The sequence below is a fragment of the Salmo salar genome, chromosome ssa06 (genome assembly GCF_905237065.1).
Source record: "Salmo salar chromosome ssa06, Ssal_v3.1, whole genome shotgun sequence".
Classification (NCBI taxonomy): domain Eukaryota; kingdom Metazoa; phylum Chordata; class Actinopteri; order Salmoniformes; family Salmonidae; genus Salmo; species Salmo salar.
The window spans coordinates 42,059,005-42,083,561 of NC_059447.1; the positions used below are offsets into that span (position 1 = coordinate 42,059,005).

Sequence of the window (24,557 nt, forward strand, 5' to 3'; positions counted from 1 at the left end):
GACATTTAGCTGTACATTTCATGCAGTAGTTCGTTTTTTCCAGTAACCGATTCCGTGTGAAATCCAGCTCTGGTTTTCTTATAATTTCCCGGCTAAAGATGGGGACAGACGAGTGCGCGCATCGTGCCCTGTCTGGTTTGGAGGGGAGACGAAAAAATTGTGGCGCGCCTACCCAACCCAGACAGCGGCCTGCCTGTCAGTGCCTGGGATGAGCGAGGTCGGTAACGTTAGTGCGCGCGAGACCTTGTCTGGGCCACGTAGCGATTGATCTACAGTAGCACTGCTAACATATCAGTGTCATACATTCTAAAAATGCATTAGTAAACGCATTTGCAATCAAGCATGCAATAGGATTATCAAACAGTGGTGAACCGCAAGAGTAGCTGGCTCTTTTTGTGCGTCTGCAGCACTCAAGAATCCCTGCAACTCTGATTGCACGAAATGAGAAAGAGGGCGCTCTCACCGAAGGTAAGGTATAATTTATCTACAAGTTATTGTAGATTTTTTAATGTATTTACAAACATGACATTTGTCTACAATGCAAAACAAATGAAGGATTTTCTTGTTTTGGTTATTATCAAGCTAGACTGCTGACAATAAACCGTCATTGAGTATGTAACGAGCTGTGCGCTATCATGCTAGGTTTTTCATCGGGAATAGGATTTTCTTAAAAAAAATATTGTAGCTATGATTGTTGAACAATTTTATTAACAAATAATGACATGTTTAACCTTGTATAAGATTTGATACTGCAAGATTGTATACTGGTGTAAAATATCGGTTTAGCCGATTTATATCTGGGAGGTTTTGGGTTAAAAAAAGTGAAAGTCGTCTGTGATTAGCTAGGATTTGCTAGCTAACGTTAGCCGTGTGCCATGGTAATTCACATTTGCGCTAGCTATGTTGGCTAGTATTATTTCTGGTGAAATGGACAGTGCGTAGCGAGCTTGATTAGCTAGGTAGATATAGTCAAATTGTTTCTGTCTTTTGTTAGTATGTCGATTTCCAACCAATGTAAAATGATAGCTACTGTAAGCTGAATCTACCTTGCTAGTTGTTTGTAACCTAATAAATTAGCTAGCCGAACGGCCTTCCGTCCGACGGTCTTGACCAACCAATGTTTCCTTTTTGTTTAACCCTTTCTTTGCACTTATTTTTTTAAGTTGGTTGTTACCAACAAAACTGCATTCAACCGTGTAACAGTTGTTAATATGCGTTGTTTTGGAGTTTGTAGGGTTCAACTAATATAGCCATGCGTATTTTATCAATTGTTAGTATTTGGAAAATATATCGCGGGTTGGTAAAGTTAGCGCCAAATTGACGTAGCTAGCAAGTTAACCTAGCCAGCCAGCTGGCGAAATGGCTAGCTAGGCCAGATTGATTGCAAGCGAAGCCGAGTTAGCATTCGTGATAGATAGTCTGTTATGTTTGAGAAGGGGGCAAAGGATTGCTTTGCAGTGTGTCAGCCGTGATTTAGGCCCAGCTGCAGCCGTGCCAATTCTTGCGAAACAAAATGTCAACTTTTATTACAGCACAATATGTCGGTTGTGCAGACGCTTTTATGAGGCGTCTTTTGCCATGTACACGTTCGCTGTGTTGAATATAGCCTAATTTCTAAAACAACAATTAGCTTCCAGTTCCTTCATATCACATTGTCAGACCCAACTTGATAGATAAATGTGTTTGTCAATAGTAGCTAAATGGCAAGCTCTCACGAATGACGGAGACATGTATTTTAAGAGCTTTCAGTATTAGTGTTTTTACTTTAAGGTTGACAGACTTCTCACCTGTCAAAACTGAGACTCACCATGGACCGTCTCATTAGCCTATGTTGTTGCATTTCATCATCCGATCCTTCCCCCTCTTCCTTTCCTGTGTTGTCACAGAGGGCAGTGGTGGAAAAAGTACAACATTCTCATACTTGAGTAAAAGTAAAAATGTCTTAATAGAAAATTACTCAAGTAAAAGTGGAAGTCAACCAGTAAAATACTACTTGAGTAAAAGTTTTTGGTTTGAAATATACTTAAGTATCAAAAGTAAATGTAATTGCTGAAATATACTTCAAGTAAAAGTGTAAATCATTTCAAATTCCTTATATTAAGCGAACCAGGTTGCATCATTTTCTGGTTTATTTTAATTTACTGATAGCCGGGGGGCACACTCCAACATTCAGACATCATTTACAAACGAAGCATGTGTTTAGTGAGTCCACCAGATCAAAGACATTAGGGATGATAAGTGTGTGAATGTTGATAATTTTCCTGTCCTGCTAAGCATTCAAAAGTACTTTTGGGTATCAGGGAAAATGTATGGAGTAAACAGTATATTGTTTTCTTTAGGGATGTAGTGAATTACAGATACCACAAAAAAAGACTTAAGTAAAAATACTTGAAATAACTACTTAATTACTTTACAGAGCGAAAAAGAAAAGTAGGCCATGCATTTGGATAGAGTTTAGGACAGAGCAGAGGCTTGTGGAGGTTTAAAGCATGATCGCCTACCGCTGCTGCCCTTCTATCTATACATATAGAAAGCTTAGGCACAAATACCTACAAGGGCATGGGGCTCTCCTCCTGTGCGCAACACAGTAAGCTGGTCTTATGAGTTTGGAGTCAGGAATGTGAACCCTCACACATTTGCCTCAAAGAGAAAGCTCATTAAGTCCACAGACAGAGGGAGGGTGGAATTCAATGATGCAGAATAATGCATTGAAACTAAACCTATGCGAAGGATTCACCTGACACACTTTGATGCATACCCTCGACATGTCACTATATACATGCAATTTACCAACATGAAGTTGCGATTACCAACTGCACAGGATTTGAGCCCATCTTGCAGACACTTTAGATCATTTTTTAAAAACAACTAATTGACCAATGTCAGTTCAAATATTTGAATTCCATTTTTTTTTCTGAGAGGTCATTGCAGACATTGCGCAGTTTCTCTAGAGACAAATCAGATCAAGCCCGAACTGTGCGATGTAGTATGGAGTTGTAGTTTCCAACGGGCCTATATTCTACAAAGTGAGGGATAGAGAGCGGTTGCTTTGCAAGGTATCTCTAACTGAAAATACATGATCTAAGTGATTGACAGTTGGTATTCAGCAGTCATAACAGTATGCCGTATTTACTTTGAAGAACTACTGAAATAGTGATTTTTGTCAAACTGCATAGGCAGCAGCTCTATAGAGATGAGATGACTTGGGATGAAATAATAGTCATCAATTAAAACAAATGTAATATACACAACATAAGTATTTGATTAAAGTAATGTGAATAAATTATGGTTAATAAGTGATAAGCAGTAATGGGTAGTCAATACCTCACAGCAGATTGTATTCATTGTTTTATTCTGTGTTACAGCATTCAACTCACATAATACACAGTGCATTTAATGTATAAAGAAATCATCAAGAAAACGGTTTATTTTTAATAATCAAGCTGAAACAGGACCACCCTCAAAAAGCATGAATCGCTCAGCACTACCAAACTGGAAAAAGCGGAGTCATATACGACCGAATTTACACTGAATTTAACCTCGACATCTGACAAGGTAATCGTACAATTACCACTGATATTGTGAAGTCTGCTCTCTTCCTGCTCACCACATCAAAGGGCTGTGCTCTCTCATTGTGAGTGAAACTCTACTGTGACTCATCTAACTAAGGATTTTTACTAAATACGAGTTGCAGAACCTCAGCTGTCCTGTGTGTGGTTGTGGAACGTTTGCACATGCTCTCTTGGCCCCCCTCCACTCTCTGTTTGATCATGTTAATGACCGGAACAGCACTAAGTTTGTGCAAAGTTGTCATAAGTTCTGGTCCAGTAATTTCTTTGCAAATCTTCACTGAGCAGAACGAATCCTCATTCTTCGGTGTAAGGCACGTGTCAAACTCATTCCACGGAGGGTCGAGTGTCTGCGGGTTTTCACTCCACCCTTGTACTTTATTGAATTAAGGTCACTAATTAGTAAGGAAGTCCCCGCACCTGGTTATGTAGGTCTTAATTGAAAGGAAAAACCAAAAACCTGCAGACGCTCGGCCCTCCGAATGAGTTTGAAACCCTTGGTGTAAGGGTAGGCCTACATCTGCCTGCACTACACATCAGGAAAGCCGTGACTCATTTGACACGCACTCCACTCAGAGGGATCATCAATGCACGGGCCTCTTGTCTTCTTGACCCTACTACATTCCTGTGCATAAGCAGCTGTTAAGAGAGTACAGGGCCTATTGAATTGGTTCTGGCAGATCTAACATCACGTCTGCACATGGGGCAGGAGAGCATCTGAGGGAGTTTTTAATGCTCCGGTAGGTGAGATGAGGTGCTGTATGGCGCACAGTGCTCTCCACTCCCTCTTCTTGTGGTTGTAATGCACCTAAAGCGGTCCAATTCTCAGAAAGTCAACATGCACCGGAAGAAAGGTGGTGGGTGGGGGTGTATTGTTTTGCTTTTGTCTAAATGCCTATGCATGTCTGTCCTCTGATTTAAAAAAAATATATATATATAATAATAATAATAATAATAATTTGTCAACACATAGCAGTAGGCATTTTGTTTGAGTGCTTGCATGTGTGTATTTGAGTCGGTCTGTTCCAGAATTGTACTTCTCGCAACGTAAGTGTAGTGGATAGAGGAGGGGGTGGGCCCAGAGAGTTTGGGACTGTGTGGGGAGCTCAGCCTCAGACACAGTCCAGCGGGCTAGAGTCTGCTGTTAAAGGGCCTCCTTGACTTGATCAGAATCACACTCCACATCATCGGAACAGACTGCTTTTAGACCAGGGCTGGGAGTTGCCAGGGACCTGAAGATACCATATTGTCCCGATACTTAGATACCGATATGTATTGGGATTCTCACGATTCAATATGCATTCCGATTCGGTACTGCAAATGTATTTAAAAAAAAAAAAAATCAATTTGATGTTCCAAACATGTTGCTCACTATATGTCTTCTGCAGAGAGACAAGAGAGCAAGAGAAAATTAGTTTTGATCAGTCATGGAAATAGAAGAGCTGAAAACATGTTCGCTCACTGTTTAAAAAGAAGATGGGGGAACAAACTATAGGATGAAAAATACCAGCGTTTTGGCACAGGTTTCTAGGAGTGTGTGTGTGTGTGTATGTATGTGTATAGATATAGATCTCTATCTATCTATCTATCTATCTATCTCTATCTATCTATCTATCTATCTCAAATCATTACTTGGAGTCAAAGTATCAGTAATATAGTGATATGTAACTGTACATTTTTCCCCCCATCACTATTGTAGACTGTCTGTAGCAGAATAGTTATGAAATCATTGCTGGTGTGTTCTCTAATATTACTATCTGTCTTGATTATTGCATTGATTTGAAAGCAGCTGTGGACTCTCCCTGTTTTGAGTTGGAGGGGGGTGGGGTGGGTTTGCTAATACTTGAGGTGGGTTGTGACGGTTAGACTATATTGGGCCGTTGAGCAGGGGATGTTTGTTGTTTATGAGAAAGGAAATGTTTTTTTCTAGTAGCTCTCGAAGTCGTTGCAAGTCAAGAAACCAACTCCAGTGCTGAGTCAGCGTCCGTGCCCAAGGTCATTTGGGGTCAAACGTACATGTGGAAATAACAAAAAGCTTACATTTGTAGCTATGTCTGACTTACTAGTGTCATATCCTCGAGCGCTGTGCCTCGAAGGTCACTGCCATGACAGTGTTATAGGGGCAGGCAGTAAAAGACCCCTCAAAAGCCAAGTAACAAGAATAAATGCAAGAGCTTCGTTTACATTTCCAAACACTGTCATATACACAAAGTATATTTGGTCTTGGATCACATGCGCTGTGCAGGCTCGCTCAATCACTCACTCACACAGAGAAGCTGATGTACAGTTTCCTGTGGTTGAGCTCGTTTACAACTCCCATACTGTGGTTATTTGGTGCTCTGTAACTGCCACAATAGGTGTGTGTGGGGGTGGGTGACATTTATAGGCGTTAAGGTACGAGTGCAAATCATACATGCATTGACGTTTCACACACCTTCATCAGAGTTCAAGGAGCCAATTGAAATGAGCAAATTGCTTACTTTTTTCAATAAGTTTGTGGAAAGATAGGCCTACATAATTGCCAATTATCATTGCTCCGTCATTTAATCGTTATTGTAAAAGAGACTGTGTTCTCAGTGACTTACCTGGTTAAATAAAGGCAAAGTAAATAAAGCAAAATTGTATATTTCATACCAGCTTACGAATATTGTTATATATGGCAGTGTATTAACTGCTATTGAAATGTGAACGCTGAGATTTAAGTATGGTGGAACTGGTGTTTTGAAAGCCGACATGGAAGATGGGGTTTTCTGATTTAAATGTGACGGTATCATTTAAAAAAAAAATGACTTAAGATGGCATATATCAAGTCTGGTTAACAAGATGGTGAGATTGATGAAAGATGATTTTGACCTGAAAGCATAAATAGATTGTGAGGAACAGGAGGAGTGTGTTTTGGGGTTAAGTCCTCTCTCACAGAGCTCTGATGCGTGTGGTTTGGATGTTCACACATGCCAGTGAAACAGTTGCGGTGGAACATGTCTCAGTTCACAACGCCTTCCCCCAGGTTTTAGTTTCACATCAGACACACTCACTCTGAGGCAGCACCGCACGCTTGTCACAAAATTCAGCCTAATCTCTTGTTCTCTGTTTTCGCTTGCTCTCCCAGGCGGCAGATTGCAGATGGCTCCTGAAACGAGGCACAGAAGTTCTGACTGCGGCTCAAAGTCCGGCGTGAAGCTCCCCCTCAAGACGGAAGCTTAAAGACTGAAGCCCTAACACACAATATAACGTTGACAGCCTCGAGTGAAGAGACTAACCTGAGAGGCTTCATCTGCGGAGAGACCGACACCTCAGAGGTTGAAGAGCAGACACCCCCAGCTTCCAGAGAAGCTTTGAGAGTCAAGCTCAACAGAAGCCTATGGAACAAAGCTGTAGCAGAATGGCACTCACGGTCTGTCCTCAGTCTTAAGCATGGATGCCCTGTTTGAATCTGGGTGACGCTTTCTTCCCTTCCTCCTTCCTGTCTCCTCAGTGGCGGGAGGGGTGGGGGATTGCTTCCGTTCCCCCTGCCCCTCCTTACAACATAGCGAGGGTACTCTCACAGTTTAAGAATACCAACACTGCTAACAAATCTCTGGCTGTGCTTCAACTAGCACTACTACAGTCTCCCCCTCCCCCACACATGAAATCCTGCCAGAGCCTGAAGGGAGAGGTGTCCAGCCCAGGTGGGATGTCACAGGAGGGGCGCAGAACGCAGCAGGTGGCCCAGTCCTACTACCACTCCCCCACCCCAGACCTGGACCTAGCGGGCAAGCTGTACAAGCGGGAGGGCGGGGGCAAGCCATACTCTGTGCTAGTGGACAACAAGATGGCAGCCAAGACCCCCATGGGTGACCAGACCCCCAGTCAGATGTCCCCGCAGCATGTCACCTCCTCCCAGCAGCAGTTCTACAGAGAGGGGACAGTAGGGCAGGAGGGAGGCGCGCAGGGGCCCCAGGCAGGCAATGGGGGCACCTCCGAGGACTCTGAGGAAGAAGAGGAGGAGGAGGAGTCCTTCAAGCGGGAGCAGATCATCGTGGAGGTCAACCTGAACAATCAGACACTTAATGTATCAAAGGGGGACAAGTCCGCCCCCCAAACCGATGCCTCAGAGAGACACTGCAGCGAAGAAGAAGAAGAAGAGGAGGAGGAGGAGGAGGAGGAGGAAGAAGAAGAGGAAGAGGAGGAAGATCTGGAGGAAGAGGAAGAGGAGGAAGAAATAGAGAGCCGCAGAACGAGAGCCAAGAGGGCCCGGCGTGGGGTGGCCCCCGCTACCAGCCAGCCCCGGAGGAAGACCCAGTGCACCGCTCTGAGCACCACCGGCATGACCACCAGGGGCCGACGGAAGAAGACCACCCAGCCGCCCAAGAGGACGCGCCGGACTGCCAGGGAGGGCAAGGGGACCCCCTCCTCAGCTGGCTCTGCCACGGGGGATAAAGCGGATGGGGACGAGCGGGAGACGCTGGCGTGTGAAAAGTGCCCACGCGTCTTCAACACCCGCTGGTACCTGGAGAAGCACATGAACGTCACACACAGACGCATGCAAATCTGTGACAAGTGTGGCAAGAAGTTTGTCCTGGAGAGTGAGCTGGCCTTACACCAGCAGACTGACTGTGAAAAGAACATCCAGGTAAGGAGGAGAGCTGGCGTTTGTCCCAAATGACCCCCTATTCCCTATACAGTGTACTACTTTTGACCAGAGCCATGTGGGGGCCCTGGTCAAAAGTAGTGCGCTGTGTAGGGAAAAGGGGGCCATTTGGGACGCAACCCTGGTCTCTGCTTTTTTAATTAGATGTACAATGTGTTTTTGACCTGAGCAATCAAAACGAGTCCATTGATTAGGTACTTTGGCTACAGTTACGTACCAGGTACAGTGAAACTAAAATCTCAGTTTGTCATCAAGGCCAGATTTCTGGGGTTTGAAGGATGTAAGAAACGATTTGTCCAGCAGAGGGAATCGGAGCGTTAGGAACCAGCCTAGACAGATACTGTTACAGCAGTGTGGGAAATACCATCTGCAGCTCCATACACTGGGATTGTCTCAGCTGCTTCCTCCTGTTCTTGGATTCTGTCAGGGTGTATCGGGGTAAATCACTGTCACAAAACAACAACAATCATCACCTGTTTCATAATGCATTATCTGTGTGTGGTGTTCTGCTGCTCAGTGCGTCTCCTGCAACAAGTCTTTCAAGAAGCTGTGGTCGCTGCACGAGCACATCAAGATTGTGCACGGCTACGCAGAGAAGAAGTTTGCCTGTGAGATCTGTGACAAGAAGTTCTACACAATGGCTCATGTCCGCAAGCACATGGTTGGTAGGTGGACTCCAGTTTGTCTGTTCCTGCATTTTGGTAACTCCCAAATGTCCCTAATAGGATATACAGTGCCTTGCAAAAGTATTCATACCCCTTGGATTTCTTCACATTTTATTGTTACAAAGTGGGATTAAAATTGATTTAATTTCAATTTGTCAACAATTTACACAAAATACTCTGTCAAAGTGGAAGAAAATGTGTAATATTTTTTTTTAAACATTTTTATGTATAAGTAAAAAAATATTGTTGTTGCATAAGTATTCAGCTCCCTGAGTCAATACATGTTACAAACACCTTTGGCAGCGATTACAGCTGTGAGTTTTCTTGGCTAAGTCTCTAAGAGCTTTACACACCTTTATTGTGCAATATTAGCCCATTATTCTTCTCATAATTCTTCAAGCTCTGTCAACAGCCATTATCTTGAAAACCAGTATTTGCAGATGTCAAGCATACCCATACCATGATGCAGCCACCACCATGCTTGAAAATAAAGAGGCAGTTACTCAGTGATGTGTTGAATTTGCCCCAAACAAAACAAAGGTTTTGCATTTAGGCCAAAAAGTGTATTCATTTGCAGGATTTCGTTACTGTCCTGTTGCATACAATGGAATATTTGTATTCTTCTTTTCACTGTCATTTAAGTCATTGTTGTGGAGTCACTACAATGTTGTTGAGCCATCTTCAGTTTTCTCCCATCACAGCCATTTTCTCACACCACAGCCATCTCTAACTGTTTTAAAATCACCATGGTAACATCCCTGAGCAGTTTCATTCCTGTCCTGCAGCTCAGTTTAGAAGGACGACTGTATCTGTCTGGGTGGTTTAATACATCATCCACAGCATAATTATTAACTTAGCCATGCTTAAAGAGATATTCAATGTTTGATTTGTTATTGTTACCCATCTACCAATCACTGCCCTTCTTTATGAGGCTTTAGAAAAACTCCCTGGTCTTTGTAGTTGAATCTGTGCTTGAAATGCAAAACTTGACTGAGGGACCTTACATATGTGGTATGTATGGGGGACAGAGGAAGGGTTAGTCATTTTAAAAATCATGTCAACCCCTATTATTTCACACAGAGTGAGTCCATGTAACTTTTATATGATTTTGTTAAGCCACATTTTACTCCTGAACTCATTTAGGCTTGCCTAAACAAAGGGGCTGAATACACGGAATTATTCTTCCACTTTGACATTAGAGTATGTTGAGTCGATTTTTGACAATTAAATCCCACTTTGTAACATTAAAATGTGAAGAAATCCAAGGGGTAGGCATACTTTTGCAGGGCTCTGTACATCATCTCAATTGGAAGTAACTCACTCGCTTGCCTTTCTTGCTCTTTCGTGGAGCTACATTCAGATCTCTCTTTTATTGAGAGAGAAAATAAATACTCTTCGCTTTTGAGCACCATCAAACACTGTTTTAACACCCCAATATCTGTCCCCTGTCCCTCTCTGGTAGTTGTCCTCCTTTAACCTGTTCCTTTCTCTCTGCAGCTCACACTAAGGACATGCCGTTCACCTGTGAGACCTGTGGCAAGTCGTTCAAGCGCAGCATGTCCCTGAAGGTTCACTCGCTGCAGCACTCTGGGGAGAAGCCCTTCCGCTGTGAGGTGAGCTGTTTAGACTTGCAGTCACACTGTCCCTCCCACACTCAAACACAAACAGACTGAAACAGAAGTTTTATTTCACTTTATAGAGTATTGGAAGAGATGGAGACACTGTCAAAAACATAAAGAAAATAAATCCAAAACTGAGGCTTGAAAGCAAAATAAAGATGTTTATTAAAACCATCATGGTGCCCTTCAAAATCATAAATGAAAGGTGACAACAAAACACAAATGTTTCTGCCTCAGGTCATCATTTGGAATCGTCGGCACGCACGTCTGGCTTCTGTTTCAAGAATAATTGCATGTCACATGATCCAGCAAGAAAACACATCAGAACGTCTATGAATCAGTACCTAGTACAATAGAATGCATGATCTAGATTATATACAAAAGCAAACAGAGAAATATCATCAAATATTGATTTTACATATACCACCTGATGATTTCCTCAGAATATATAACACAGGATTGTAATAGAGTAGGGTGCTAGAGAGACCACTAGATGGGGGTAGGAAACACCGATAAGTGACAATATACCAGTTACAGAAACCCTTCAATAACAATTCTTCATTCATGCATGATGGATGGAGAGTTTTTAAATAGAACATCCACCTGCATTCTGTCTGGAGAAGACTAAGTTCAAGATTACTTTATAGAGTGTATACACTTCTTTTTTTTCTCATGAATATTCGTTTTATAAGGACAGTGTTTAACAGAGAATGAATAGTGTTCATGTCCAATGTATTCATATTCGTTTTAGAATCCTTAAATATTGACTTCTAGCTGGTGAGGTTTGAATTGCTAACTCAGACAAATTGGGCAGGATTCAGACAACTATGGGTTGCTTGAACAGAGGAATATGGCCTGCTGTACTGTGACTGCTCCAAAATGGTGATTACTATTGAACCAAGGCACACTTGACTACATATAAACTATCCCTAAATGTTTATGGTCACAGTTGTAGCAACGGCTAGCTGGTGTAAGCAACCAGGTCTAGATGCAACATGTCCATGTCAAACATTAGCAGACCATGAAAACACATGGTGTACAGAATAACTGGAATAAAAATACAGATGGGTGAAGTTGGATTTTTGGACTGTTGACTTTTTTTTGAAGAACCAGTGCAGTCAAAACTGTTTATTCTGTGTTTTGTGCAATATTGTTGAATGACAGCTGATGAAACTAACACTGTAAAAGTGTGAAAACATTTGATAGGTGTTAATTCCTCCGGGTTTTTTTTTTTTCAACCAGCAACTATCTACATAGGACCTTCTAATCAGTGGAGCCCTATACAACAAATCAGGTTTGAGCAGTTAGAGAGGTAACTCTGGTCAACTCTGAGTTCAACTCGGGATAACCAGTACAGCGAGGCTCACCGTTTAGCAAGGCACATTTCTATGGCAAGGAATCCTTCATAACTACCTGCCCCGGGTCAAGTAACTCCATTTATACTGAATGTCTGAGCTGCGAGTTGAGGACCAATAAATTCAGATTCCTTCCCTCTCGCATCATCCCGTTCATGTGAGGAAGATGACTGAATATTCAATTGTAATGTTAAAATACCTATCACATTACACATTTTAGTAACGACAGAATGCATTTGAAACTTCACACGCAGTAAAACTTTTTGTATTACTTAATACAATTATTATAACGTTTGGAGTGGGAGGTGCTTATGCTTTGAAAGGCACAGCAAAGCCGGCATTAAAGATAAAAACAGCACTTTTAAAAGCCCATTTCAGACCATAGTCTGCTAAATTTGCAGTACAACATTTCTTTCAATTAGATTTTGGCACAAATTAAAATGTGGTACCGACTCGCCCATGGATTGATGTTTCAGCATGGTCTCAATGAAGAGTTCGGCATTTACTAGCCATGTGTGACATTTACACGCAGTTATAAGCCTGCTAGAGTTAGTGGCAGGCGGACGAGCAATATCCACCATCATAGTATGGATTAAGCCTGAGCTTGAATGTGAAGCTAACTGAAGCTGGCTAGCCTTAGAAAACCCTGAGTAGATCTAGTTTCCTTCGTAGTATACCCCTCAAGTTTTGCATGGATGGAGTTTTGGTTTGCCTGGTGACATCACTAGGTGGTATAAGTTAATAGACCAATAACAGAGTTCCAACGTTTGCTAATATACAAGATGGCGCCGAGGAACATGGCTGACGTTTTACATTCTCCCAACCAATTGTGCTATTTTGTTAGTTTTTTTGTGTTTTGTGTAACTTATTTTTTAAAGTTGCTGCTACTGTCTCTTATGACGGAAAATAACTTCTGGACATCAGAACAACGATTACTCAACGCGGACTGGAAGAAATGTTTTCCTTTCACGAGTTCTTCGAGAGGGATGTCCTGCATTCACTGGAACAGGCCTTCTGAGAATCCGTAGACGAGCGAGTGGGCTCCCACTGCCATCCGTTCTTCTTGCTAGCGTGCAATCATTGGAGGGTGGAATTGATGACCTACGATTGGGATTGTCCTACCAACGGGACGTCGGGGACAGTGCCATCTTGTGTTTCGCCGAGACGTGGCTGAACAATGATACGGACAATATAGACCTAGCAGGATTTTCCATGCACCTGCAGAACAGAGACGCTACCTCTGATAGACGAGGGGTGGGGGGGTGTCTATTTGTCAATAACAGCTGGTGTGCAATGTCTAATATTAAAGAAGTCTCGAGGTATTGCTCGCCTGAGGTAGAGTACCTTACGATAAGCTGTAGACCACACTATCTACCAAGAGAGTTCTCATCTATATTATTCGTAGCCGTCTATTTACCACCACAGAACGAGGCTGGCACTAAGACCGCTCTCAACCAACTCTATAACGCCATGGGCAAGGGAGAGGGTGCTCACCCAGAAGCAGCACTCCTGGTGGCCGGGGACTTTGATGTGGTTAAACGTATACGTTTTACAATTTTCTTTTTACTAGCATGTCACATGTGCAACCAGAGACAAAAAAATCCTAGACCGCCTTTACTCCACACACAGAGATGCATACAATGCTCTCCCTTGCCCTCCATTTGTCAAATCTGACAATAATTCTATCCTCCTGATTCCTGCTTACAAGCAAAAACTATAGCTGGAAGTTCCAGTAACTCGTTTAGAACAGTCTGACTGAGCGGTGATAGGCAACAGCAGGCTCATAAGTATTCATTCTAACTTTACTGCATTTGCCAGCAACTCTTAGCAATGCTTGAATCACAGCGCTGTTTATGACTTCAAGCCTATCAACTCATGAGATTAGGCTGGCAATACTAAAGTGCCTATTAGAACATCCAATAGTCAACGGTATATGAAATACAATTGGTATAGAAATAGTCGACGCTTCATAATACCTATAATAACTACAACGTAAAACTTCTTAACTGGGAATATTGAACCACCATCATATGTTCTGAGCAAGGAACTTAAATGTTAGCTTTTTTTGCATGGCACATTGCACTTTTACTTTCTTCTCCAACACTGTGTTTTTGCATTATTTAAACCAAATTGAGCATGTTTCATTATTTATTTGCGACTAAATAGATGTTATTTATGCATTATATTAAGTTAAAATAAAAGTGTTCATTCAGTATTGTTGTAATGGTCATTATTACAAATATATATGCACATGGGGGCAAAGATTGTACTTTTTTGGATAAATATCCTCTGGTCTGATGAAACAAAAAATAGAACTGTTTGACCATAATGACCATCGTTATGTTTGGAGGAAAAAGGGGGAGGCTTGCAAGCCGAAGAACACCATCCCAACCATGAAGCACAGGGGCGGTAGCATCATGTTGTGGGGGTGCTTTGCTGCAGGAGGGACTGGTGCCCTTCACAAAATAGATGGCACCATGAGGATGGAAAATTATGTGGATATATTCAACCAACATCTCAAGACATCAGTCAGGAAGTTAAAGCTCAAATGGTCTTCCAAATGGACAATGGAAGCATACTTCCAAAGTTGTGGCAAAATGGCTCAAGGACAACAAAGTCAAGGTATTGGTGTGGCCATCACAAAGCCCTGACCCCAATCCTATAGAAAATTTGTGGCAGGACTGAAAAAGCATGTGTGAGCAAGGAGGCCTACGAACTTGACTCAGTTACACCAGCTCTGTCAGGAGGAATGGGCCAAAATTCACCCAACTTATTGGGTGAAGCTTGTGGAAGGCTACCCGAAACGTTTGACCCAAGTTAAATAATTTAAAGGCAATGCTACCAAATACTAATTGAGTGTATGTAAACTTCTGACCCACTGGGAATGTGATGAAAGAAATATATCATGAAATAAATAATACTCTGCTATTATTCTGACATTTCACATTCTTAAAATAAAGTGGTGATCCTAACTGACCTAAGACAGGGAATTTTTACCAGGATTAAATGTCAGGAATTGTGAGTTTAAATGTATTTGGCTAAGGTGTATGTAAACTTCTGTCTTCAACTGTGTGTGTATGTATAATCTGAATCGGCCGATTAATCGGTATCGGCTTTTTTTGGTCCTCCAATAATTGGTATCGGCGTTGAAAAATCATAGTCGGTCAACCTCTAGTTCCAATATATCCAATAACAACAGTATTTGTTTTAAGCTGTTTTCTAGTGACAATTATTTGGACACATCCATAACAATGAGGTAATGTGGCGCAATTTCGCCTGGCATAGAAAATTTGCTCTCTCGTCAGGAAACTATTGTTCAGAGAAGCTAGTCAACAACACAGCTAACACAATCACTTCAAACTGAAGCAGGAAAGACTGCAAACTAGCTGCACTTTGTGTCTTTTTACCTTTTCTCAATTTACATTTCTTTGTATATATCCATAAAATGATACCAACCGATTTCGACTGACTGAGAAACGCTGCCGTCCTGACTCCTGACATGTTCTTTACTATGAGACACCTGTGGTGGCCATGCTGGTTAAGTGTGCCTTGAATCAGTGTCACCAGCAAAGCACCCCCACCTCCTCCATGCTTTACGGCGGGAAATACACATGCGGAGATCATCCGTTCACCCACACCGCGTCTCACAGACATGGCGATTGGAACCAAAAATCTCCAATTTGGACTCCAGACCAAAGGAGACATTTCCACCGGTCTAATGTCCATTGCTCGTGTTTCTTGGCCCCAGCAAGTCACATCTTCTTATTGGTGTCCTTTAGTAGTGGTTTCTTTTAGAGGTCGACCGATTATGATTTTTCGATACCGACTATTGGAGGACCAAAAAAAGCCGATACCGATTTTAATCGGCCGATTTAAAAAAAAAATATATATATATATATATATATATAATTTTTTTTTAAATAAAAAAAAAAAACTTCTATTTTTTATCGTACTTATTATTTATTTATTTTATTTTTTCTAATAATTACAATTACAACAATACTGAATGAACACTTATTTTAACTTAAGATGATACATAAATAAAATCAATTTAGCCTCAAATAAATAATGAAACATGTTCAATTTGGTTTAAATAATGCAAAACAATGTGTTGAAGAAAGTAAAAGTGCAATATGTTCCATGTAAAAACCTAAGGTTTAAGTTCCTTGCTCAGAACATGAGAACATATGAAAGCTGGTGGTTCCTTTTAACATCAGTCTTCAATATTCCCAGGTAAGAAGTTTTAGGTTGTAGTTATTATAGGAATTATAGGACTATTTCTCTCTATACGATTTGTATTTCATATACCTTTGACTATTGGATGTTCTTATAGGCACTTTAGTATTGCCAGTGTAACAGTATAGCTTCCGTCCCTGTCCTCGCTCCTACCTGGGCTTGAACCAGGAACACATCGACAAAAGCCACCCTCGAAGCAGTGTTACCCATGCAGAGCAAGGGGAAACAACTACTCCAAGTCTGAGCGAGTGACGTTTGAAACGCTATTAGCGCGCACCCCGCTAACTAGCTAGCCATTTCACATCGGTTACACCAGTCTAATCTTGGGAGTTGATAGGCTTGAAGGGGTGGGTATAATTTGTGGAACGTTCCAACAGGAATCTGTTCCAAAAAAACGTAAAGTAAAAGGTTGCCAACCAACAACGCATACAAAGTAGCAACGCATACAAACCTAGCTAACTAGCTGCCGAATAGGCATCAACTCACCACGTAGCTTATTCTTAATGTTTGTCCATAGGCAACCAGAGTGAGGACAGACATTTTTCGGAATAAACGTGATGAGTGAAAAACGCAATGAAATAGACCACTCACTACCCAGTATCTTATTCTGCCGCTATACAACTTTGTATGCATTGTTTTTTGGCAACCTTGTTATTTACGAAGTTTTTGGAATAGATTCCTGTTGGAACGTTCCACAAATTATACCCACCCGGCTTGAAGTCATAAACAGCTTGAAACACAGCGAAGAGCTGCTGGCAAAACGCACGAAAGTGCTGTCTGAATGAATGCTTACGAGCCTGCTGGTGCCTACCATCGCTCAGACTGCTCTATCAAATCATAGACTTAATTATAACATAATAACACACAGAAATACGAGCCTTTAGTTTCCGGATTCGACCATATTAATGACCTATCATCTCATCTCGTGGAGTGCAATGTAAGGCAGGCGGTTAGAGCGTTGGACTAGTAACCAAGGTTGCAAAAAACGAATCCCCCCTGAACAAGGCAGTTAACCCCCGTTCCTAGGCCGTCATTGAAAATAAGAATGTGTTCTTAATCTGACTTGCCTAGTTAAATAAAGGTGTAAACAAAACAAAAAAAAAACGATTACCGATTGTTATGAAAACTTGACGTCTAGTTTCTTTGCAGCAATTCGACCATGAAGGCCTGATTCACACAGTCTCCTTTGAAGAGTTGGTGTTGAGATGTGTCTGTTACTTGAACTCTGAAGTATTTATTTGGGCTGCAATTTCGGAGGCTTGTAACTAATGAACTTACCCTCTGCAGCAGAGGTAACTCTGCGTCTTCCTTTTCTGTGGCAGTCCTCATGAGAGCCAGTTTCATCATAGAACTTGATGGTTTTTGCGACTGCACTTGAAGAAACATTCAAAGTTCTTGAAATGTTCCGGATTGACTGACCTTCATGTCTTAAAGTAATGATGGACTGTTGTTTCTCTTTGCTTATTTGAGCTGTTCTTGTCATAATATGGACTTGGTCTTTTATCAAATAGGGCTAACTTCTGTATACCACCCTTAACTTGTCACAACACAACTGATTGGCTCAAATGCATTAAGAAGGAAAGAAATTTCACAAATGAACTTTTAACAAAGCACACCTGTTAATTGAAATGCATTCCAAGTGACTACCTCATAAAGCTGGTTGAGAGAATGCCAAGAGTTTGCAAAGCTGTCATCAAGGCAAAGGGTGGCTACTTTGAAGAATATAAAATATGTTTGACACTTTTGGTTACTACATGATTCCGTATGTGTTATTTCATAGTTTTTATGTCTTCACTATTATTCTACAATGTAGAAAAGAGTCAAAGTAAATAAAAACCCTTGAATGAGTAGGTGTTCTAAAACTTTTGACCGGAAGTGTACGTGCCTGTGTCGGGTCTAAACTGCCACTACAAATAATGAAGTGGCCATTTAGGTGTTCAATTACATGTAGTAGTAGTAGTAGTATTAAGAGCAAAGTCATTTTCAGTTTGAATATTGCCTCTTAAAAAGCCACGGTATTCCTTACAAAAAGGAGCCGTTTGCGGCTTCATTGTAACGTTTTGGAATGTTTATTCAAATTGTTCCACTAAAATTGATACTAAATAACATGTTCGGGGGAAACAAAACCCTTGTTGAACTCACCTCAGGTGTTCGTCTGCATACCCAGCATTCTGGTTTATAGGACATTTCTGTAGGAAGCAGGTACCACCTCCCCCAGGGGGGGCTTCTGTGTGGCCAACCACAAAGGGAGGAAGGTTGTCTGGGAACATGTGGTTGGTTGGATTGGTGGTGCTGTGGGGGGCTCCATGTGGTTAAATAAAGCAACTCCACTAACGTGTCATTACATTGTTATTAAAGAGTATTGCAGACCCAGTACTGCGTAGTGGGCTCCTTCTTCCACTGCATCTGTGTTAGGTATATATTATGTGTGTTTATGTAAGTATTATGTGTATATTATTATATAGTAGCCTTTATGAATTTCCATTCCAGGCATGATTTGTGTATGTGCTATGTAGTCTAAATGGCTACGTCTCAAACGCCACCATATTTCCATATATAGTGCACTACTACCCCCTATGGGTCCTGGTCAAAAAGTAGTGCAGTTACTAGGGAATGGGGTGCTGTTTGGGACACCCTAAATGTCTTTCTCTCCTCCCTGTCTCCCTATAGAACTGTGCTGAGAGGTTCCAGTATAAGTACCAGCTACGCTCCCACATGAGCGTCCACATCGGACACAAGCAGTTCATGTGTCAGTGGTGTGGCAAGGACTTCAACATGAAGCAGTACTTTGACGAGCACATGAAAACGCACACCGGTGAGACAGTGAACACACACAGCTGTTTACACTCACACACTCACTGAGGAATTTGTTTGACACAAACGTGCAATTACAAAGCACACCCTCAAGGACCTATTCCTATAAAAGCCTTTTTAACTTTTTCCGGTCATCAAAATGTTTTGAAACCAAATATTCAGACACTAGTCTTCCAATAATGTTAGAAGCCAGACCTCTTCAGTCTTCAACATTCGGAAATGCTCCCTGACCAAAGCCATCCCAATTACTGGAGAGTCTGCATGGCCTTCAGTCTTGATCCCTAGTCAGCCAGTGAGTCTCCGTAGATGCTCTATAAACAGGGCGTCCCAAGACAAGCGGTACTGAGACCTTGCCCGGTCTACATAATGAGAGGGTGGCAAAACATCAGTGGTGCGTCTCCTCCATGTCTACTTATAATGACTACCCTGACTCATTCTATATTACATCTTGCGTTTTCTCCCCTGCCGCAGGCCTGTTCTTTTTCAGTCTTTATGTAATCTCTCCCTCCCTAGTGTGGCTGGATTCCCTGCACTCTGCCCTGGTGGTTATTTTTGTATGGTGTAATAATTTGACCCTCTCTCCCGGGCCACCGCTGACCAATTTGGCCTCGTGGTCGGAGACACACCCAGTGACGCCTTGTAATGCACGCTCTTCTCCTTCTTCGTCCTTCTTTCTTCTTCCCCCAAGGTTTATCCTTTCCTCTGGAACTTACCTACTTCACAGAAGTTGCAGGACATTAACACAAGGCTCCAGTATAATTTGTCACAATTAAATGATCCACTGTCATACCGTAAATGGTTTACCGGAGCCTCTCAGGAATAAAAACTGCAGCTCAGATTAAAGCTGAGAGTTGCTTTGAGTATGCTGTGTATGCTGTGTATGCTGTGTATGGGGGCGGTAACGGGTACACTGAATGAAAGGGTAATGAGAGCAGCTCTCGAATGGACAGCCATTGTTCATTTTCACATCTCATCCCAAAGTGTAAACTGGCATCGCTGAGTGGGTGGTTAGACAGCAATGACCCCTAGTACTCTCCTACAGGGACCCTGTCTGATTGCAAAGTTAACTTGTTCATGAAGTTCAGAGAGCTTTAATCAGCACAGGACCAAAAAGGGTTGCCAGGTTGTATATTATTCTTCTCATGCGTGAAGTTCTGTGACGTGTGAAAGTGAAACTAATTGGGGTGATTTAGTCCCTGACTCTCCTCTCTCTCGCTCTCTCCTTTCTCTCCGTCCCCTGCAGGAGAGAAGCCGTTCATCTGTGAGATCTGTGGGAAGAGCTTCACCAGCCGGCCCAACATGAAGCGCCACCGCCGCACCCACACAGGAGAGAAGCCCTACCCCTGCGAGTTGTGTAGCCAGCGCTTCCGCTTCTCCAACATGCTCAAGGCCCACAAGGAGAAGTGCTTCCGGGTCACCAGCCCTGTGACTCTGCAGGCCAGCAGCCTGCCTCTCCACCTCTCTGCCCCCTCCTCCTCTGGCCCCGGCCCGGCCCTCGCCCCCTCAGCTGCCGCCACCTCCGCCCCTCTGGGCCTCAGCCCGGCAGGAGGGGCTCTTCCCCCACGCGCCCCCGTGGGACACGCCACCTTCTCCCACCTGCACATGACCCCCTCTCACCATCTCCCTCACCACCACACGTCGCAACAGCAGCAGCACCACCCCGGCACGCCCCTGCCACCACCCCCTCTCCCCCACCACCACCTGCCTGTGCCCCCTGTCTCCCCTCCCCCCGCCCTCTTCAAGAGCGAGCCCCTCACCCACTGTGGGCAGGAGGACAGCAGCTACCTGCGTTACATGGCACCGCAGGACAAAGGGCCTGGGGCCCCCCAGCATCACTGAACCCTATGTGGGCCCTGGGTTCCAGGCCTGCCTGCCACGCCTCGATTACCCCCACCCCAACTCTCCCTGGCCCCTGGTGTGGAACGGCCCCTCGAAGACTGATAGGAACAAGACACTCAGTACACACCAGTGTGTGTGTGGGAGAGGGTGAGGGATACAGGCAGGTACACTTTCAGTCTACACTTTAGATAAGTGAGTGACCCACTTAGCTAGAGACCCAAGTCAACTGACACAGATTTTACAACCTCTTTGCTCATATCTTTTCTTGTGAAAATATTCTTCAAAAATCCTGTGTTCTTAGACAGCCTGCCTCCCATGGTAGAAGGCTGTGTGTGTGTGTGTGTGCCGGTATGTGAGTTATCCCTTGTTTGTGTACATTTTATCCTCTCCACTGACAGCTGCTAATGTCATTATTCTACTAGTGTTTCCTTATCCAGGTAGCGGGTCAGAACAGATCCATTTCATCAACTTAGTCCTTCACGTCGACTGACTTAAACAACGGTTGCACAATTCGGGGGAGTTGTAAGTCCTGGTCCTAAGGCTGACCCGTAGGATCATGGGGTCACCAAGGTATTGTTGAATGTTTACCATCCTGGTGCCAACTGGGTCTCCCACTGTCTCCCTAAGGAATTCCACACTGGCTCTACCAGCAGTAGGCCAGGAATCACTGCCATAGGTCACAGTGGGGAGGTTAGAAAATGCCTGTTAGTGCTACTACTAGTCTGTTGCAACAGAGATTCTGCTTAATTGGTGCTTTCCATTGCAGTACTACACACAGTTCTATACATAGGCTAGGTCTCGTAACATCTGGAGTGTAATGTAACAGTGTGGGATTGGTTGTGTTGTTGTGATGCAGTTCTGGGATTTGTCTTCTTGACTGACATGCAGCCTTAGAGCTGACACGGTCAGACGTTCCCAACAGAACCAAACTGACGAACCTGAACGTGCCGTCATGTATACACACACGCTTCAAAAAGCAGTATGTCATCACTGGTCTCACTTCACACAAAATGCTTGTCAAGAGATTCTTTTTTATTTTTTTGTCTTCTGTAATCAAAACAGTTAAATACCGCCACTGTGACGGGTTATCACATACGACCCAACCTGGACCTCGCATGTCTCTCTCTTTCTGTCTCTCGCTCGCTTTCTCTTTCTCTCTTTCTTTCTCTGTCTCTCGCTCCTCTGTCTCTCTCGCTTTCTTTTTCTCTCTTTCTTTCTCTGTCTCTCGCTCCTCTGTCTCTCGCTCGCTTTCTCTTTCTCTCTTTCTTTCTCTGTCTCTCGCTCCTCTGTCTCTCTCGCTTTCTTTCTGTCTCTCGCTACTCTGTCTCTCCCGCTGCTGCTGCTGAGATAATACGGGTCACCCTGTAAAAGGTCATTAAAACACAAGGTTCTGACTTTTTCAGCACAACTCTTAACTGAAAAATCTGTGTTTTTCCAACCAGCCTATCTTCCACAGCTTGGTGTGGAGCAGGACACTTTTTGTTGTTGTAATGTAACGGTTTGTTCTCTTTAGTGTTACATATACTGTATAAGGTTACACAAACATTGAGGCCCTGTCACACACATGGGCAAATAATGATGAATCAAAACATGTTGAATGTTGCCTAGATGTAGTGATATGGGCTAACGGTTTAGCAATCAAATGTGTTATTTTCGAGTAATATTTTCTGGAAATATGCTACATTCAGTTTCAGACTGAAGAATTGTTCTCATCTCGCTCTGAACATACTGTTGAGTGATAGTCATAGGAAAGGTCAGAGGGTATGTCTAACATGCGTTTCAATTTCTGGTGTAGATACATTTACTCAAGTTGTACATTTACTCAAAGAAATCACATTTGGATATGTAACCTTTTTATTGTGTGAATGTTCCGCTGTCCCATTGTATGATATTCTGACAGTCCGGTTGTTGTTAGTATTGATGAATGACCGAGAGAGATTCTGTCTTGTCAGATTGTTGGTAGTGGGTTGTAGGGTGAAGGAGGGCGGACAACATCCTGTCTGGGACTGTTATCAGATAAGTCTCAGTGTTTAGGAGCAACATTAAGGTGTGTGTTTGTCTCAGTAATGGCAAAATGGAAACCCTCTGGTGCCATTGTAACAAAAGCTGCTTTTACATAGTCTGGCCCTGGCCATGTTCTTTCTGTCGTTCAACTCTCTGGGTCTCTCCCTCTGTGCACTTCCCTGCTAATGCCGTGCCATCTGTTGAAGGGGGTTCTGAGGGTGATTTTTGTACACACACAGACAAGAATATGTCTGACATGTTTCTGTGGATTGACACAATGGGTATAGCGTAGTGGTTCAGGCTGAGTGGTGGATCAGGTTACTGTTTGTATATTGGGAGAAACTGAAGAGGAACAGTAGCAGTCTATTAGCAAGTCCCTGTACCACCTTGAGTTGCGGGTATTTGGCCCATTGGATTTGGTTTAACAGATGCCCCCCGTCCAGAGAGCTACAACCATTCTGCCATTACTGTGGGTCTGTTAGTTGGGCCTCTGTATCAGCTTAACCATGAGTTACTTACTGTTTTTCATGGCGTTTCAATATGAGGCTTTTTATTTCAGCTTTTTTTTACGTTCGTTTTAAAAAGCTTTTCCATTTGTGTGTATCCTCTGCACTTTACTTCTGCGTGAGCGAGTCGATGTGAAGGGAGGGACTGACGATGCATTGTGTGAGTGAAGTGATGTGTTGGGTCATGGAGGAGGGAGGTGGTTGGTTTGGTGAGTGGCTGTTTGAGTAAGGAAAAGGAGGAGAATCAATCTGGAGGTGGATAGCGTGGAAGGGACCATGGCATAAGGAAATGTTTTGTTTAGTTCATATATTTGTTGAATTTTTTTTCCTGTAAGTCAATAGACTGGCTCTAATATGGACTCCCAAAGAGTGATCGAGTAGTGTTGCTCCTCCTGCTTTGGCGATTTTTACACTAGCCCCTCCCTGCTTCATCTGATCTGAAATACATTGAGGTGTTTGTCTGCCTCATATCCAGAGGTTCCTCTTTGTTGCATAACATTTTCTCTTCCGATTTACTGTATGATTCTCCTCCTTTCGTATTTGTTATATAGAATGCACTTTTGACTAAAATCCTGGCTAGTTAAGAAAAATAACAATGTATATTCTTTAAAGATGTTTAAAAAAAAAAAAAAAAAACTATATACTTTTTCCCCTCATGTATTTTTAACCACTTAATGTAGCATTGCATATTTTATTATTGTGAGTATCTGGTACAAAATTGTGCAGCTTTATACTGTCCTGGGGGGGGGGGGGGGTTTATGTTTGTTTTTGGAGATTGAGGAGAAGTTGTAATGTTGGGCCTTTTTTAATAATGTACATTTAACAGACTCTGCTAACTTTCAGAAGTAAAAAACGAGTAGCCATAATTATCACATATTTGTGTGCTGTCGTGTGTTCTTCTCTGTCAGATCCTATGTGGTATTGGTAGCTTCATGTGCATTTGACAACTAATCTTTGCATTAATGGTATCCTGTTCTCACAGCTAATGGAATAAAATTTCAGTCTCAGCTAGGGCTGCACAATTATTCGAGTTATTATAGAAATTGCAATATTGACATGTGCAATAGGCTGCAATTTATTCTTAAATGCCATGAATGTAACGTTCAAATGTAATGAGGGTCCCCTGGGAAACTGACCAACACTGGTTCCTAACCTGTCACAACAACTTCTACATTTTACATTACATTTTAGTCATTTAGCAGACGCTCTTATCCAGAGCAACTTACAGTAGTGAATGCATACATTTAATTTCATGATTTTTTTTTCGTACTGGCCCCCCGTGGGAATCGAACCCACAACCCTGGCGTTGCAAACACCATG

The 24,557-nt window shown here is 42.7% G+C and overlaps 1 protein-coding gene across 1 annotated transcript; it reads left to right on the plus strand.

Annotated features, from left to right (window-relative positions):
• The first annotated feature begins 108 nt into the window (after positions 1-108).
• LOC106607259 (zinc finger protein 652) lies at positions 109-24,248 on the plus strand. The gene is made up of 6 exons (XM_014204050.2): positions 109-468; positions 6,679-8,181; positions 8,717-8,864; positions 10,362-10,477; positions 18,745-18,889; positions 20,132-24,248. Exons 2-6 carry the CDS (start codon positions 6,988-6,990, stop codon positions 20,725-20,727), a joined length of 2,199 nt encoding a protein of 732 aa, XP_014059525.2. The 5' UTR covers positions 109-468; positions 6,679-6,987; the 3' UTR covers positions 20,728-24,248.
• Positions 24,249-24,557: the final 309 nt, after the last annotated feature.